The sequence below is a fragment of the Spinacia oleracea genome, chromosome 4 (genome assembly GCF_020520425.1).
Source record: "Spinacia oleracea cultivar Varoflay chromosome 4, BTI_SOV_V1, whole genome shotgun sequence".
In the NCBI taxonomy this organism is placed as follows: Eukaryota; Viridiplantae; Streptophyta; class Magnoliopsida; order Caryophyllales; family Amaranthaceae; genus Spinacia; species Spinacia oleracea.
The window spans coordinates 32,355,079-32,371,948 of record NC_079490.1 but is presented as its reverse complement, the minus strand read 5'-3'; the positions used below and the strand labels follow the sequence as shown (position 1 = coordinate 32,371,948).

At 36.2% G+C, this 16,870-nt stretch overlaps 1 protein-coding gene across 5 annotated transcripts in view; it reads left to right on the top strand.

Moving 5' to 3' along the window:
• The first annotated feature begins 1,487 nt into the window (after positions 1 to 1,487).
• The window catches only part of LOC110801075 (uncharacterized), a 38,608-nt gene continuing 23,225 nt past the window's right edge, over positions 1,488 to 16,870 (top strand). The window contains exons 1-7 of one of the 5 annotated variants that reach the window (XM_056826515.1): positions 1,488 to 1,908; positions 9,755 to 9,940; positions 10,566 to 10,655; positions 14,167 to 14,240; positions 14,358 to 14,519; positions 14,728 to 14,842; positions 15,036 to 15,091. In XM_056826515.1, coding sequence (XP_056682493.1) covers positions 1,804 to 1,908; positions 9,755 to 9,940; positions 10,566 to 10,655; positions 14,167 to 14,240; positions 14,358 to 14,519; positions 14,728 to 14,842; positions 15,036 to 15,091 — 788 coding nt within the window. In that variant the 5' untranslated portion in view covers positions 1,488 to 1,803. Of the gene's footprint in view, positions 1,909 to 6,967; positions 7,562 to 9,754; positions 9,941 to 10,565; positions 10,656 to 14,166; positions 14,241 to 14,357; positions 14,524 to 14,727; positions 14,843 to 15,035; positions 15,092 to 16,870 lie in introns of those variants that run through there. The other 4 variants (XM_022006394.2, XM_056826516.1, XM_056826518.1 and 1 more) reach the window with 4 other exon arrangements.

Below are 16,870 nucleotides of genomic sequence, written 5' to 3'. Positions count from 1 at the left end.
TGAACTCACATGCATATCATCTATACCTAGTATTTAAAAACCCAAACCATAGTTACATCACTGACATGTGTCACCTTCTCCATTATCTTCCTTTTTTTTTCATTTTTTTCATTTTTCCTTTTCTTTTTTGTTTGTCTCATTTTAATGTTAATTCAATACTTCCCAAAACATAAACAACTCAAAAGATACTCATAATAAAAATTTAGGTATAATCACTAATCAATAAACTAACATAAATTGTGATTAATCAATTAATGTTTTATGCCAATAAAAATAATATTTTATATTAGTATTGATACGTTATTACTTAATAGTCTTTTTAAATTCTTAACTTACAAAAATAATAAGAGTACAAGAAAACTAAACATCTTTTCCCAATTAACCATCAACCCCTCATATTCCAAACCCCTTATAAATAAATTTGACTACCAACCATTATTCGTTATATCATTCACAAAACAAACTATATTACCTCGTGCCAATTCATCGTACAATTTTCAAAGGTAACATGTTTTTACTTTATGTATGTTCCTCTTTTCTATGGTATAATCTCAAATTTTCTCATTTGTTTTGATTATGTTCATTGTTAAATTTTTTTCTTTTCTATTTTAGAGAATTATATTATACGTTACATTATCCTTCAAAATTATACCATTGTCGTTGATTGTTTCCCCAAAATTTTGTTTGAAGTAATTTTATAATAATTGTAGCTTAATGTAAAGAAAGATTAATAGAAATAAAATGATTCTATTTACGCTAATCAAATATTTGTCGTAGCATAAACAAAAATTAGTTTGTGATACCTCATCAAAAGTTTGTATTACGAACTGTTTAAGTTTTTCAAACAATTCATACGATGCTCTCGTGCGTCGTGCGTTGCACGGGCAAAATTGCTAGTTGGATTTAAAACAAGCAAGTAAAGAATTGATATACAAATAAAGATAAAAGTATATATTTAGAAGAGTCTTCAGAAATTTACCTAGAATTAGGTGTTGATTGATTTCCAAGTTTGGACTCCTTAGTTGCTTAGGACATTAGAACATTGAACATTGAATTTTGAAGAGTTTTGATGATTGCATTTGAAGTGTTTTTGAAGATTGAATTGAGGTGTTTAACATTGAACATTCCCTGCTGTGTTTGGATTCACTTCTTTCCCCTTTGCTTCTGAAAAAATGAGGGTATTTATAGAGCTTCGAGGCGGCAGATTGCCGAAGACCTGCGTCAGCGTAGTGCAGGTCTGACACGCTTCCCGACACAAAACAACACAGTTTAGGCTTGGTCATTAAACATGTTGTTCATTGGTTGTTTGATGTTTTGTGTCTCTGCCTGGTTGGCAAGGCAAGAGACAACATTTGCGACTTGAAAGTGACATTTTAGAAAGTGTATTTCAGATTCGGAAAATGTATCTATGATTGCTTTTTGCTTGGGTTTCGAAACCGGGCTCGAGTTTGCTCGGTTTTTGTGTATATTAGGCCAACCTCAAAGATCAAATTTTGTACCAAAATTCAATTTTCATCCATCAACAAAAATCAATTCAGTTCAGAGAAAAACAACTAAAATTGTAGGTAAAGGAAAGTAGAAAAACAAAGAAGAGGAAAAAAGAAGGCCACAGTGCATCAGCGATTCACCAGCTCCGCGCCACCACCACCACCACCACCACCGTCAGCACGTCGCTCCTTCACCGTGGTCACCACCCACCGCCACTCTCTCCTCATCCACACTCTCTTCTTCTCTTCCATCAGCAATGCGAACCACGTGAAATCGATTTAGAGGAGTAATCGCATTTCAGTGCCGGCGATCGATATGGCTTTCATGGCTGTGCTCGAATCAGATCTGCGTGCCCTCTCCGCCGAAGCTCGCCGCCGCTATCCCGCCGTTAAAGATGGCGCAGAGCACGCTATTATAAAGGTTCCAATTCCATTCCCCCCTTGAACTTACGATTCCAAATTATCATTTTCGTGTTTTAATTTGATGCAATATGAATTTGGAGAATGTCGTTCCCCAGTGTATGATGAATTATGATCGTTTGTTGCGAAGTTTGGATCATATTGTTACTTACTAAAATAGTTAAATGCTGTGAACCATGGAAATAGTGAAATTTATTTGGAATTGAGTGAAGGGGAAGTGACAATCTGTTTCTAAGAGTGGAGATACCCTACTCTCCTTAGTTTGAGTTTGACTATGGAATTCGAATCTATGATTGTGAAGTTAGAGACTTTTGATGTTTTAAGAATGTAAGTCTTGGGCAATGCTGCTCCATTTCTAAGTAGTGGTAATGTGGTATATAATGAATTTAAATTTTCCAATGGGATTATGTTCTTCGGTATAATGCAGTCAAGGCGTATATGTGAAGTCTTTGTCTTTGTTGAATCGACGAAGAGACAAGGTTTACTTTTTAGATGGTTAAAGGGTCTCATGAAGATAAACTGAGATGAGCATTTTGGTCAGATATATGTAAATATTATGTTTACAAAATAAATGAATAGAATGAAGTTCACAGTTTCGGTGTTTAATGAGTCAGAGAGAGAGAGAGAGAGCGCTTAATGAAGTTCCACTTCTACCACCCCCAATATTGCTTATTCAAAATAAATTCCTACTATTAAGGATATCTTCCCAAAATTCTCTAGTGGCCTACATAAACTGGTTTAATAGGTGAATATGTCGTGTAAACACAAGGTTCATCGTGGTAGATTCCTTTTCATCTTTTTTAACAATCAACTCCTTTTCTATTTTTCTCGACTCCTTTTTTCATCTTTTTTAACACAATCAGCTCCTTTTCTATTCCCCCGCCCCCCCGCCCCCCCCCCCCCCCACCTATCTCACCATCCTACCCACACTGATAAGGCGACAACCACCCCCTCATAATCCCCTTTTTTCCCGGAAATCATCTCACCTTCTTTCTTCCCCTTCGGGCCTTCCTTTTTTTCGGAAAACCTTCCCATTGTCCTTCCTCTTTTGGGCGTTCTCTCCTCCCATCGCCCACTGAAACTCCTTTCTCCTTAGGTGTTTTCTCACCAGATTAATGGCCCATTACATATATTTTAGGCAACCCACCACCTCCCCCTTCTCTTCATATTTTTCTCTTTGACAGTTGCCACATCAAATTGAGAAACTCATCACAACCCTCTCTTATGATCTTCTCGACGCTTACTCCTTCTCACTACCCTTTTCCAGTTCGATTCAAGTGGGGGTAAAATTGGGAATGGGATAGGAAGGTGTGGCTAGGGTATGGTTTCGAAAGTGTGTCTAGGGTGGGTTCACAGTGTGGGGAAGGGGGTATACGAAAGGGGTTGGAGAAGGAGGACAATGGTCGTTTTGAAGGCGTGGTTAAGTCTGCTCTAAGGACAAAGATTCAGGAAAGGGGGGGAGGGCTAAGTGCTCCCGAACTAGGATGCACGGGTACTTCACTTTGCCGGGTAATCGTACCGGTACTTCTCTAAGTACGAGTACTTTAAGAAAATGTCCCAGATCTTCTCAAAAAAATGGGTACGGTCAACCAATTTGGGCATGGTCAACGGTTGACTCGCACGTTTCGGGCCAATAATACAAGTACCCATTAGAAAAAGAAGGGGGAAAAATATTTAATTAGGTACCTGGCTTTTTACGCCTCTCACTCTCACTCTCGACTATTTCTATATTGTATTGTATGTCCCTCTCAGCCCCAACTAGATTTGACCAATTGATTCCATGGAGGACGTGGGGTTTTTGGAGTTTGCTGACCTCTCACAGTCTCACTTGATGAACCAGGTTTGATAAGCAAATTGCTTGTTGAGGATTGATTTAAGTTGTAACTGTTGTTTGCTCGTGCTTATTTGTGCCTTACTACTACTGCTTCATTTTGTTGTATGGATTCAAATGGATGTAATTTATTTTTTACCTATGGTTTGTAACAAACTCTTTCAGCGTTGGCTAACTAATTGGGTAGTTGGAAGTAAAGAGGGAAAAAGGCTTCACCCGATGGCACTGGGCGAGCCCGTCTGGGGAGGTCGCCTGATGGGACTTATCGCTTGACCGGGCGAATACAAAGTGAAAAATGAAAGGTTAATTCGCCCGAGCGTGGGGTCGCTTGGCCGGGCAAACATACTTAGTGGTTTTACTATTGCACTCGCGCCCGACCGGGTGAATTAAATGGCTTTTTGGTGAGTTGCACTCGCAACCAACTGGGGAAGACCAAAAGTTACGGATTTCCTAGTTTTGCTTCACTTCTTGTTGATTCCTTTTGTAACAACCCACTTAAGTATGATTTAAGAGTTTTAATTTTTCTAATTATGATGAGTTATTAGTTTATATCCTCTTTATTAAAGAGGTTACTAACTCTTCATTATCAAAAGTTAATTCTATTGATTATGGTCGTTGGATTCTTTTGAGTCTCTTAACTTCCTTGGGCTGTTTTGATTCCTCCACTAAATCCTATATATCCTTTTCTGACTTTGTAGACACACCATTTTGTCATCTCTTGGCTCCTCTTTCTATTTTCTCTTTTGGGCATACGTTCTAGTGACTCCATCTCATCACCCAAAAGTGCATTTATGTGTTGAGCGTTGTGTTAACCTTAGGGAACGGATCAGTGAAAACAATTGAGCACCCCGGTTGCACCGAATCTCGTTTTCAAGGCAATGGTTTCATTACCACGACACAACGATTTTTGTAAGATCTATCTACTCTACTGTCTATTTTTTAGCTTTGAATGAAGAAGTTTAGTGGTAGATCATCTTTGGAGGTTTTCATGTCTTTGTTCAATATTTTAAGGTAAAAGATTGATGGAGGTTTTAGTTTGTCTTAGAGATATTGCGAGGGACCAATCTTTAAAGGTTTTAATCACTAAATTAAAAAGTATTCCGCGAAGGAAGATATTGTTTGTAAGGTAAATGATGATTGTTTGGAATGGTGACCTTTCATGACTAGCTTATGACATGGAAGATAAATCAGTTCTCCGAGCTATCTATTTTTCGGAGGCTACATGGTAAGAATTTTTTTTTTGTCGAGAAATATTAGTATTTTCTCTAAGGCAGTGTTTGTGTATCGATTTCCCTCGATTTTCCTATGTTCTTTAAAGACCAGCGATCCTCCTAAAATTCCTTTTTTTATTTTCTTTGACAAAAGAGAAGAACATATTTAGGTAGCTTGTATTATGAAGAGGAAGAGTTTGTTTTATCATATGTCCAACGTTATTCGCGGGTACCCCCACGAATCTCGAATATGTTCGCCAGTACCAAATCGCGGTTCTCCGACGACCTAATTCATTGTGGTCCGCGAACCAAATCTCTGGTATTGTCGTGCCGAATCCGAAACCCTAGTTTGACAAATTGAAGGTTAGGGAAGGAGAAGAAAAAGTATGTTGGGCCTTTTGTTTGATAAGAAAATACATGTTGATTGTGATTGTCAATTGTTGTTGTCGTTGTTCTTTCGTTTTCTTCAAGTTTAAAGTTCAGCCGTCGCTGCAAGTCGATTTCCATTTCTTCGGTTTTTTGTCATGAGGAATCAAACTAATGAGTCATACTATGGAACTTTGGCAGCGGATTATTGAGCAAAGATTGAGTAGAACTGTGAAAATTTCGGAGGACCAGTTTGGATTTATGCCTGGGAGATCGACTATGGAGGTCATTTATCTTATAAGGCAACTAATGGAGAATTATCGGGATAAGAAGAAGATTTACATATGGTTTTCATTGATTTGGAGAAGGCGTATGATAATGTACCAAGGGAAGTTCTTTGGTGGGCATTAAGTAGGAAAGGAATTCCGAGGAAGTATGTTGATGTCATCAAGGACATGTATGAGGCAGTTAGCACGAGTGTGAGAACTGGTGTTGGTAAGACCGAAGAATTCCCCATTACGATTGGGGTGCATCAAGGTTCCGCACTTAGCCTGTTTCTTTTTGCTATAGTTATGGACGAATTGACGAGGTTAATCCAAGATGGTATACCCTGGTGCATGATGTTTGCAGATAATATTGTGTTGATTGATGAAACGAAAGGAGTGGAAAGTAAGTTGGAGTTATGGAGATAAACTTTGGAATCTCAGGGTTTTAGGCTGAGTAGAAACAAGACGGAATATATGGAGTGTAAGTTTAGTGGAGTCCAAGATAGAGAGACAAGGGAGATTACCTTAGATGGGAAAATTGTCCAAGGCTCTGAAATGTTCCGTTATTTAGGATCTATTATCCAAAAGGATGGAGAATTGGATGGCGATGTGGCCCATAGAATCAAAGCAGGTTGGTTGAAGTGGAAAGGTGCAACGGGGTTCGTATGTGATTCAGGCATGCCCCAAGGATTGAAGGGAAAATTTTACTGCACGGCAATTCGACCGGCTTTGTTATACGGCACGGAATGTTGGGCAGTGAAACATTGTCACGTGCACAAGATGAATATGGCGGAGACGTTGGATGTGTGGGCATACAAGAAAGGATCGTTTGAGGAATGAGATTATTAGGAAGAAAGTAGGGGTTGCACCGATTGAGTTTAAGATGGTTTGGAGATTAGAAGGGTGGCAAAATGATAGAATTGCAACGGGTAGGGGAAGACCTAAGAAAACTTGGAGGAAGGTAATTGAGCACAATATGAGCTTTCTTGGAGTTGAGGAAAATATGGCGTTGGATAGGACAGAGTGGAGGGAGAGAATATACATTGATGACTTCATTTGACTTATACAACTTCCATGTTTCTGTTTCTTTTTATTTTTTATTTTTATTTTTATTTTATTTTTAAAATTCCTTTTAATTTTTTTAATTTTACATGCTATTTTGAAATGTACTTATTTTACTTATTCATTATTTTAAACTTTACTTATTTTTTATTATCTCTTATAATATTTCTTCTATAATATATATATATATATATATATATTTTTTTTTTTTTTCCCCTCATATCTTACTTTCATTAATTCCACATTCTCTTCCTTGTTTTTTCTTTTTTACTTCCTGCTCTTTTCTGGTTTGATTGGTGACAATGACGATCTCCTACGACGATTCATGTTAGCCGACCCCAAATCATTTAGGACTAAGGCTTTGTTGTTGTTGTTGTTGTTGTTGTTGTTTGTTTGTGTCTTACTCTCGGTGGTGGACTGGTGGGCTTAGAATTTTTATAATTTATGTTTTATGATGGATGTGAAAAGTTAATTCACGTCAGTTGTTTTTTTCCCCTTTATTTTATTAACTGTTCTTAAGTACATAGAATAAACTCTTCATAATATTTGATATTTTTGAACAACGTTTTTAAACTCCCGAACAAAATTCGATACCCCTCTCCCTAACCTAAAATCTGTCAACCTGTGAATCGCGAACCCAAATATATACCCCGTATTGAAGCGAACCACGAATCAAGTTACCCTGATTTGTGGGCTCTGCATATTGGTACTCGTTACTTTTTTTTGGAATTGGTTGGGTTCAACATTTCAAGCTCATACAACCAAAGATATTATCATGACATGGAAACGAAGGATGAAGAAAGGTTACATTGATGAGGTGTGGAAGATGATGACTATGATGACAAATTTGATGATGCATTTGGAAATATGGAAGGCAATGACATTTTGTGGGTAGAGTATAAGTTCGTCAGCTCAAGTGTAAGTTCCTTTTTTATGAGGCATGTTGAGTGAAGTGTGATATGCTGATCAACATTTGATTTTGGTTTTAGTCTTCTGTTTATACAATAGTAACACCCCTTTTGGTGTGTTGTTTTTAGAAGATAACCACCACCCCCCCGGCTTTACAATCCTCCCTTTTGAAGCTTAGAACTTGTGTTAAGAAAAGTTTAAAAGCTTTATTAGGTAGGATTTTTGTGATGGTTTATTTTAAGAACAAATCAAGGTGTAAAATATTGGCCGAGTCAACTTACCGACCGGGTAGTACCGGATTTGGAGGCTTCCGATATGAGATTTTCCGGTTTATCAAAAGGTTTTATAAATAAAGAAATTTCGCCTTGTTCAACCGATCGGTCCGAAGTCGCTCTAGATAAACCGTTACGACTTGCAAATTGACCGATTATTTCATAGAAAAGGAGAAGAAACAAAATTCAGAGTGGAGAAGACCGCCATGGATGTTAGGAGGAAGGAAGAGAAAGAGTTGTTCTCAGTGGCGGATCGATCTACAGTGTGTCATGGTGGGTCAAGTGAAACACCGTTATTTTACAGAAAAATGAAGCTCTAAAAAAATAAAAAAAATAAAAAATAAAAAATAAAGGATGAAACATCTTGAAACCGAGACAGTGAGACATAAGAGGGATGAAGGTGTAAATTTCATGCCTTACAAGTTCACCATTGTTGTACCTTTCTTCTTCTCCTTCACGAAAGAGAAATGTTTGGACATCTATATTTTTGTGAAAGAGATAAGAGAGAGATGTAAAAGTAAAGGTTAAAACAATGGGAAAGAGTTTAGCCACACAAATACACAATGACACAAATCATATTTTTTTATCCTTTAATTTCTTTTAATCTTTTTTTCCCTTTCCAATTTGTGTTTACCAGCGATTGTTTTTATCTTTTTTCCCTTTTAATTTGTGTTTATCCAGTGGTTGTTGATACTAGTTTGATACTGACGTAGTCATGTGCTAGCCTTTCTAATTTTTCAAAAACCATTATGTTAGTTTTTTGTACGTGTATTTGTATTTTCTGTATATTTTTTTTATAATTAATTTTGGTTTTAAAAATATTTTAAGTTGTTACCATGTTGTACCGTAGTCACGGCTTCTTGTTCAAACTATAAAGTCCCCAATTTCCCCAGTTGATTAAATAAAAATTAAATTAGAATAATACTTTGGTTAAAGAATTTAAAACATCTTTAGAAAAACTAAACGAAATTCTTGTCGCGACAACCTTGACTCAATCCACAACAAACACACCGATACCTATACCGTGACACCGCACCGTTACCGTCTTACCGATACCCGGACTGAAAACGCATTTTTGAACCATGGAACAAATAGATTATGTACAGGTAATATTCACGTTTTTTGATGGCTTTGATGCTATTTGGCTATAAAATTTAATTAGAACGAGGACGTAGTGATAATTATTTGGAAATTGTGGTTTCATAGTCCAATTTGTAAAATAGTTTGTTGTCATATTAATCTACCATAAACTTACTGGCTTACCGTTGTCCAATTAGGGACAAATCTTTTGTACTTTATCATCTCTTTCAGAATAGGAGGAAGGTGGATGCCCTATAATTGGCAGCCAATTCTGATGGAGGAAGTGGAATAGCAGTAACCATTTTAATTTGTAACTGTTCCAAAATATTTATGAACTCTCTGCTAACTGATTTTTCATTAATGATTAAGGTAGAATTTCTGGACATTTAAATGTAGTTGATGATTCTAAAATTCATTAAAAGAAACTAGTTGATCATTAATTGTTTGCACTTGGGTCTATGATAGCGTCATGCTTAGTGTAAAAACTGTAAATTACTAGGAACTTACTAGATATAGAAAAAAGAAGAGAAGCATATTAATATCGTCAGTTCATGTCCTTGAAGCCTATATGGTTCTGTTGTTTGTGCGGCTGTGCGCTTCTCCTGAGTGCTGTTCTTAGTCATTTTTAGATATGTTACGCCTCTACCTGATCCTGGAAACAAAATGTTGCTAAGTTATCTCCCTGAATAAAGTCTTCTTGTTTGGGCTTCTGAAGTTCTGAGCATTGACAAACTGAACACCCGTATACTTAAAGCCTTGGTTTTCGATGTTTGATCTCATTGCTCCAGTCCTTGGATTTTATGTTGTTGTTTAACTGTTTTAAACATTTTTCTTTGTTTTTTAAATGCAGCTTCGGTCATTGTCAAGTCCAAGCGAAATAGCTCATAATGAGGATATTTTGCGAATCTTTTTGATGGCCTGTGAGGTTAGAACTGTGAAGTTGAGTGTTATTGGACTTTCATGCCTCCAGAAGCTAATATCTCATGATGCTGTTGCTCCTTCAGCATTAAAGGAGATACTTTTTACCTTGAAAGAGGTAAGTGATACTCTATGAAACGTATATTGCTCTAGGTATAGGAAGTATTTATTGTGAAATTCTACTTATAAGATGGAAATGTTAAACTGGATATATAATTCTTGTTTAACATGAGTCTGTGAAGAAGGTTTACCATGTGTTGGGGGCTTTGGGGCCTTGAAGTCTTGACTGTCCATGCTTAGTGTCCCTTCGAGGTTGATGTCATATTGTTTTCATCCACAGCCCTTATTTTTTGTGCATGGGTGACATCCTGTTGGTGCCACTTTGATGCATTTCTTTCCTCCATCAAAGTTTCGAGGTCCATAGTTGACTTGACACCTAACACAACATGGAGAGGAGGGAGGCATGACCCTTGGAGCAGCTTGGGGCTACTCTGTGTCGAACTTAACTAATATGAAGTTTGACAAAAAAGAATTAATCTTCCTATAAAATGTGCTTTTTTCTTAGGGCTTCCTTTTCTTTTTCTGCATGAGTGCACAAAGTGAGTTATTTTGATAAATGTTGAGGTATGCCTTATGGTTGTCACAATGTGTCACTCTCAAGTCTCACCAATTGAAATTCCCAGACTGCCTTACATTATTGCTCACCTGAATGGTTGTACTTATTTGATTGTTATCTTCTACAGCATGCTGAAATGACCGATGAGACAGTTCAGCTGAAGACCCTCCAAACCATATTAATCATATTCCAGTCCCATATGCATCCAGAAGATGAGGTGGCCATTCATAATTTTATCTTCCATATGAAGTTTATTTTTGTTGAAAGTTGATGATTTCTTTTTTATGACAAAGTCGTGAATTGAAAGTGGATTTGATATAGTTGCGTTGATAATTTGATGTGAGTTAAACTTCGCATAATTTGGATATTATGAAGAAGAGTTGATGTGATATAGTCTTATAGGGCAGCTTAGATTCAGATAATGGACCTGGACGTTGTTTTTGTTTAAAGTTATTTGGACAAGGTGTGTGATAGAGTTTTAAAAAGGTCTTCCCAAGTTTCATAGATATGGAAGAGGGGATAGTCAGTCACTCAAAAACAAGTCGGTATGTGGATGAATTGATTCACTTTGCCTTCACATACAAATCTTTTTTTTCCTAACAAGAGTGCAGTTTTCAGAATAATCAGAGAGCAAGGGTATAGTTATGTAAATGCTTATGGTGATGTTCATTAGCTTACTACTACCTCCATTCTAAAATAAATGTCCTGTTATTTTGTTAGGCATGGGCACACATATTTAGAGTAAAAAGAAAGGTCGAGTGTAAGCTTTTTTGAACATAGTGACAAAAAAAATTGATCGGGAGAGAGACAGATCGTTGGGGTCCCCACTTCGCATGGGAAGAAGGAGATATCACATGGGTTGATTGGGCTATTGGGGTTCTATTTCCAATTAAGGTAACGCAATATGCTTATTTGTGGACTAACAAAAACAACATACAATACAATTATTTGAGGACCGATGAAGTGTATGTTAATCTTGAGCTTAATTTCAACTAAATGAGGTAGTAAGTAAGCACAAAACTCACAGCTGTCTTCAAAAGCTAAAGCTAACCTTAGGGTTTTCAATTGCTCATTTTTGATATAAAAACTAATAGCAATTGAAGACACCGTCCATGGTGAGTAAGCATCAAGAAATATTAAATAAATCGAGGGACATGGACAATGTAGTAAAGAAATATTTTGAAAAAGAATTGTAGGACATACTTCATGGTTATCTAATTTGTCGTAAGAAAGGAAAGAGGCGATGGAAAAATTGGGCTAGGTAAAGAAGAGTAATCAAGAGAAGAAATAGTTTCCGTTTACAAAGTGAAAGAAATACAATGATACACTGATACAAAGTGAAATAACTAGCGTGTCTTTATATCCAACTTTTAATATTCTTGAAATTTATAAATAAACTTATCATGTGAAAATATTTTTACTATTAATATTGTTATACATCATATTTTGATCAACCAATTGAAAAAGAGTTTGATTATGGTTAGAATTTTTGTTATTTTAATAAAATTAGCATTATGACTCTTTGTAAAACGAGTTAATTAGTGTATAAAAAATGATTTGAAGGAAACCCTGTTTAAGTACATTTATAAATAAGTAAATTTTAGTTTGTGCATCGCATGGGTATGAAAGCTAAGGGCCCGTTTGGGTATCGTTTTTTGTTTCCAGTTTTCTGTTTTTTATAAAACTAAAAAAAAATATAAAAACCACTTACAGTGGTTTTCAGTTTTTTGTTGCCACTTTCCAGTTTTCAAAATCAACATGTTTAGTATAAATAAGATTGTTTTTAGTTCATTATTCAATCTAAATCATAGGACTTACAAAATCAAAAAACCGTGATACCAAACGAGCCCTAATATAGTTAGAAAAAATTAAAACAATTTCTTGCTTTAAAATACGAATTGTAGATTTTTGGAAAGCTTTAATGCAGAATAATTCAACTAAATAAATCCTTGTTGCTGACTTTTGTGGTACTCCCTCCTTTTTTTTAAATGCATCACTTGCCTTTTCGGCCATTTTTTTAAATGCATCACTTCTACGTTAACTTTCTATCATATTTTATTTTCTCTCTCTCTTACACTTATCCTCTCAAAATATTTTATTGTTTCTCTTTTGCTCATGGTATCCACTTGTATAATTAAAAAACCCATCTCTCACATGCTATCTCTATCATGGTCCTCATTGTTGTTTTATTTGAATAAATAAATTATCTATGTATTACTTGCCCACTTGCATAATACATTAATAATTATGCACGAGTCTCCTAAAAATGTGTGCTCTGCATTATCTAGTGCTGCATTTAAAAAAAAAGACCTAGATGGAGTATCAAAGTTTGAATCAATATTTCCTTGTTTTGTATTTTTTAAATTTTTTCAAGATCCTATAACTTCTGTTTCTAATTTGGTTCTCAACATTCTCAATAATGCATTATGTGTCAAGAAATTTTGGTCAAAATTTTACAAGTATGACCTCAAAATTTAGGAAAATAAATAATCGAAGTAATATAGTAACCATTCCCCCCTTTTTTCGGGATTGCTACTTGTTCCTTCAAAATTTCATAAATGCAGAAGGTAGTTTGCTCCACTTATTTTTGTCTCTCCAGTTTATTGAATATAAAGAGTTCTTTATACGGTTCAGGTTTGAGTTCAAATGTTTTCTTTTAACAGAATCAATTCTATAAGTGCTTACAATCTCCTGTATCCAATGAGCCATTTCAGATTGTAACATTGCAACAACAGAACATATACACAGTCGCACCGTATGGCCATGAGTCTTGTGAGCAATTATTTATTATTGCTGTTCATGAAGCAGCATTGCCATAGTGAAGAAAGATTGACTACCAAAAGAGTAGTTTGGGTGATATGGTTGACAAGGCTCAACAAAGTTCTTCATGTTTTTGGACAGTTTGGCAGTGAAACTTGACAATTACTCTGTTTACAGCAGAGTTTGGAGGGGAGGGAAATAGGGGATTCAAATGCAAAGCTTACCTCAATATTTGCAAAGAGCTTGATTCGTCTTATTCCTTGATGGATAAGGTGTACACTAGCTTACTGCTTAAAAGATACAATTATTATAAAGTACAAGGAAACTTAGGGGACAATAAGGACATTTAAGGATCCATGAAGAGAATTGTTTTTCTAGCTATTGTTTGCTGTAATTGAAGGGGTATGCTACGAGCCTCCTATGCTAGATCAATCGATGACAGATTCTGTATAGACATTAGTCATGGTTGTTGCTTATTTTGGGTACTTTTAAATTTTAAGGTTGTCGTATCATGATAACCCTGAATTAATTGGGATGGATTATCTGGTCAATGGTTTGCCAAGGGGCCATATACTTTCTAATTTTGTACTTTCGGTATATTAAATAACTAAAATATATATGCCGAGCTTTGATATGGATTGTATTTTCTCTGCTGCTGCTTCATTGTTATGAATACTTTCAACCTTTTTAGTTTAGGATATCAGGATTTTTATGCAACACTGTGTTCATTGGCATGAATTATTTTGTCGACATCTGCAAGGAGACCTTGTTTAGACTAATACTGTATTTTCTCTATGTAAGATGCTTTTCTTGCTTATCCAAGTTAAGAAATTCCTCTTATTTCCCATTTCATATCTTGCAAAAGGTTATGAAATGGTTTTTGGTCTCTTCCTATGCTTTTGAGTTCTACCTTTTAGATAATTGAGGAAGTTTATTGGACATTTATCTTGCGTACTTACAATTCTTAGGAAAGTACGGCTCAAGCTCTCGGAATTTGTCTCCGGCTTCTTGAAAGTAATCGTTCCTCAGATAGTGTACAGAAGTAAGTTATATTTTTAATGTTGGCTCTTCCCCATCTCTCCATCCATTAGTATGTATTTCCAATTTTCTGTTTCATTAACTTATATTCCAGCAAATGAATCTCATTATTATTCTCCAGTACTGCAGCGGCTACCTTTAGACAAGCAGTGGCCTTGGTTTTTGACCATGTGGCCGTTGCAGAATCGCTTCCTGCTGGGAAATTTAGTTCTGGAGGTCAAATCTATCGATCTAGATCAAGTTCTGTTACCGGAGATGTTAGCCGCAGCATCCATCGTTCAGAGTACGTAAGATTCTGCTGTCCATTTTGCCAATCAAGATCTGGCATTTTTTTATTCTAATCCTATGATTGGAGAAGAAATTTCCCTCGTCAGTTCTGTTTGTTTTGCAAAGCTGATAGTCTTTTCATGGTCTTACTAGTGCATATTGCTCTGTTTCTATTTGGATATTGTTCCCTTTTCTTAGCGTTTTACTGACTGGTTTATTGACAGTGAGTATGATACTGTAGCTGGAGTAACACCTATCACAAGGGAAAGCCTTACCAAAGCTGGAACAGTTGGGCTTCGTTTGCTTGAGGACGTGACAGCTCTTGCAGCAGGTGGATCTGTATGTGCTGATTTGAAACTTGAAGTTCCCTCACTTAGCTTATTTGGGTCTTACACTAGGAAGCTTACCTGAGCTATGTCTATTGATGACACGATGTCTCTGGCTTTCATTTATTTGTAGTATTCTGTTATGTTATTGAATTGCTGGTTATAATGCCCTAGCTTATAAATAATCTTTCAATGTTGCTTTTCAGGCAACCTGGTTGCGTATCAGTTCTGTCCAACGATCATTCGCCCTTGATATACTTGAGTAAGGAATTCACCTTTTTTTTGGGTCTAATTTTGTTTGTTTTCATATGAATTACTTACTCCCTCCGTCCCGGAATACTCGCACTGCTTTTCTTATAAAGCCGTACCAGAATACTTGCACCGTTTCTATAAATGGCACATCTTTTCTAATTTTATATTGTTTCTCTCACTTACCTAAGGTCCCACTTGTATTCCTAACATCTAAAAGAACATTAAAAAAATCACCCCTATCCCCACCACCCTCAAAAAGTTGACACATTTCCCACTAACTATGTTAAAAAAATACCCAATATCAACTACCACCTAATTAAATAATAAGTCAATTAAATTGCCTTAAACTATGTGCCGGTCAAACTGGTGTGAGTATTCCGGGGTGGAGGGAGTATATGTTAAAATCACGTGGATTCTGGATTTCAAATGATGCCCGACCCTGGTCAATTCAAATGCTACCGATTTCAATTCAAATTGTGCTAGACTTCAAAGTTCTCTCAGTCCTGTTTAGCTGTAAATCCAAGAAATTTCCAAGCAAATCAATCACCAAAGAAGTTCCCTCCAACTCATAGAAAATATGACATATTTAACTGGAGGATGTTGCAAAACAGAGGGAGTGGTTTTGTTGTAATTTGCTTCTTTTTGACAAAGAAAACTGTGAATGCTAATTGAAGTTATGTCCAATTGAAATGCCAAGAATTGATTAAAGAGGACAATGTGAGATATAGTACATATGTAGGAAAGGATGAAAGCCAAAAAGAGCAAAAGTTGCTGGATAGGAGAATTATCAGAAATCACTGAGCTGAAAAGCTATAGCATAGGAAAACAGAAGAAAGGGATGGGTGAAGGAAGGATGTATCTGCAGCAGGGGAAAGAGAAGTGATTAAAGGAATGAAGAAGATGAGAGGTTTTTTGTATTTTTATGGTGAAAGGTGGGAAGAATTGTTGAGGGTGCTATCGCCGCTATCTCTGAATTTTTTAATCGATTCGGGGGTGATGGGGTGTGAAACATCTTTATGATAGTCTCAAGGGCAAAGTTTCATTTATTTGTGAAGGGGGAATGATAGAGGATGAAAGGTGAAAGGAGTGGTGAGAATGGAAGCTTGGATTGTGAAATAAGAAGAGGACGTGAAAGTTATTAGTTGCTGAAGAAGTTAGCACCTGAATCTTTCAGCTGAATCTGAAAAGTTTTTGTAAATCTGGCAAGTGTAAGGGCTACTTAGTCAATCTATCATCTATGTATTCAGAAAAAAAAGTGGTGGCAGCTGTGAAGCTTATGCTTTGTCTGGATAGGGGAAAAATGGTTTTGAAATCGTTCCTATTAAACTTCTTGTCTGGATGACACGAGAACAAGGCTTTTAAAATCCTGGTACTTTTAAAGGAATTTTATTCCCCTGAAACCTCCCTTCAGTCGTCCAGTGACACCAAAATAATTGGTTATAAGTTCCATTTTCAAAATCCCTCTATTTATGATTTGAACTTCCTTTACAAATAAAATTTCCATGTATTCCTTTCCATGTAGCCTTTTTCATGTAGGGCTCTTTTAAAAACTTTCGTTTGGAGGATTCCTTTTTCTTTTTTGGTTAAAGGAGAGTCACCATTATTCTCAAAAGGAATTACATGACCATTGTTCCCTAAAGGAATTACATCACCGTTCTCTCTCATTCACAGATTACCACGATGAGACAAATAAAAAACAACACCATTGTTTGTATGAACAGATTCATTAACATTGGAGGAGGAGGGTGGGGTGGGGTTAACATTAACATCTTCAAATAAAAGAGGCATT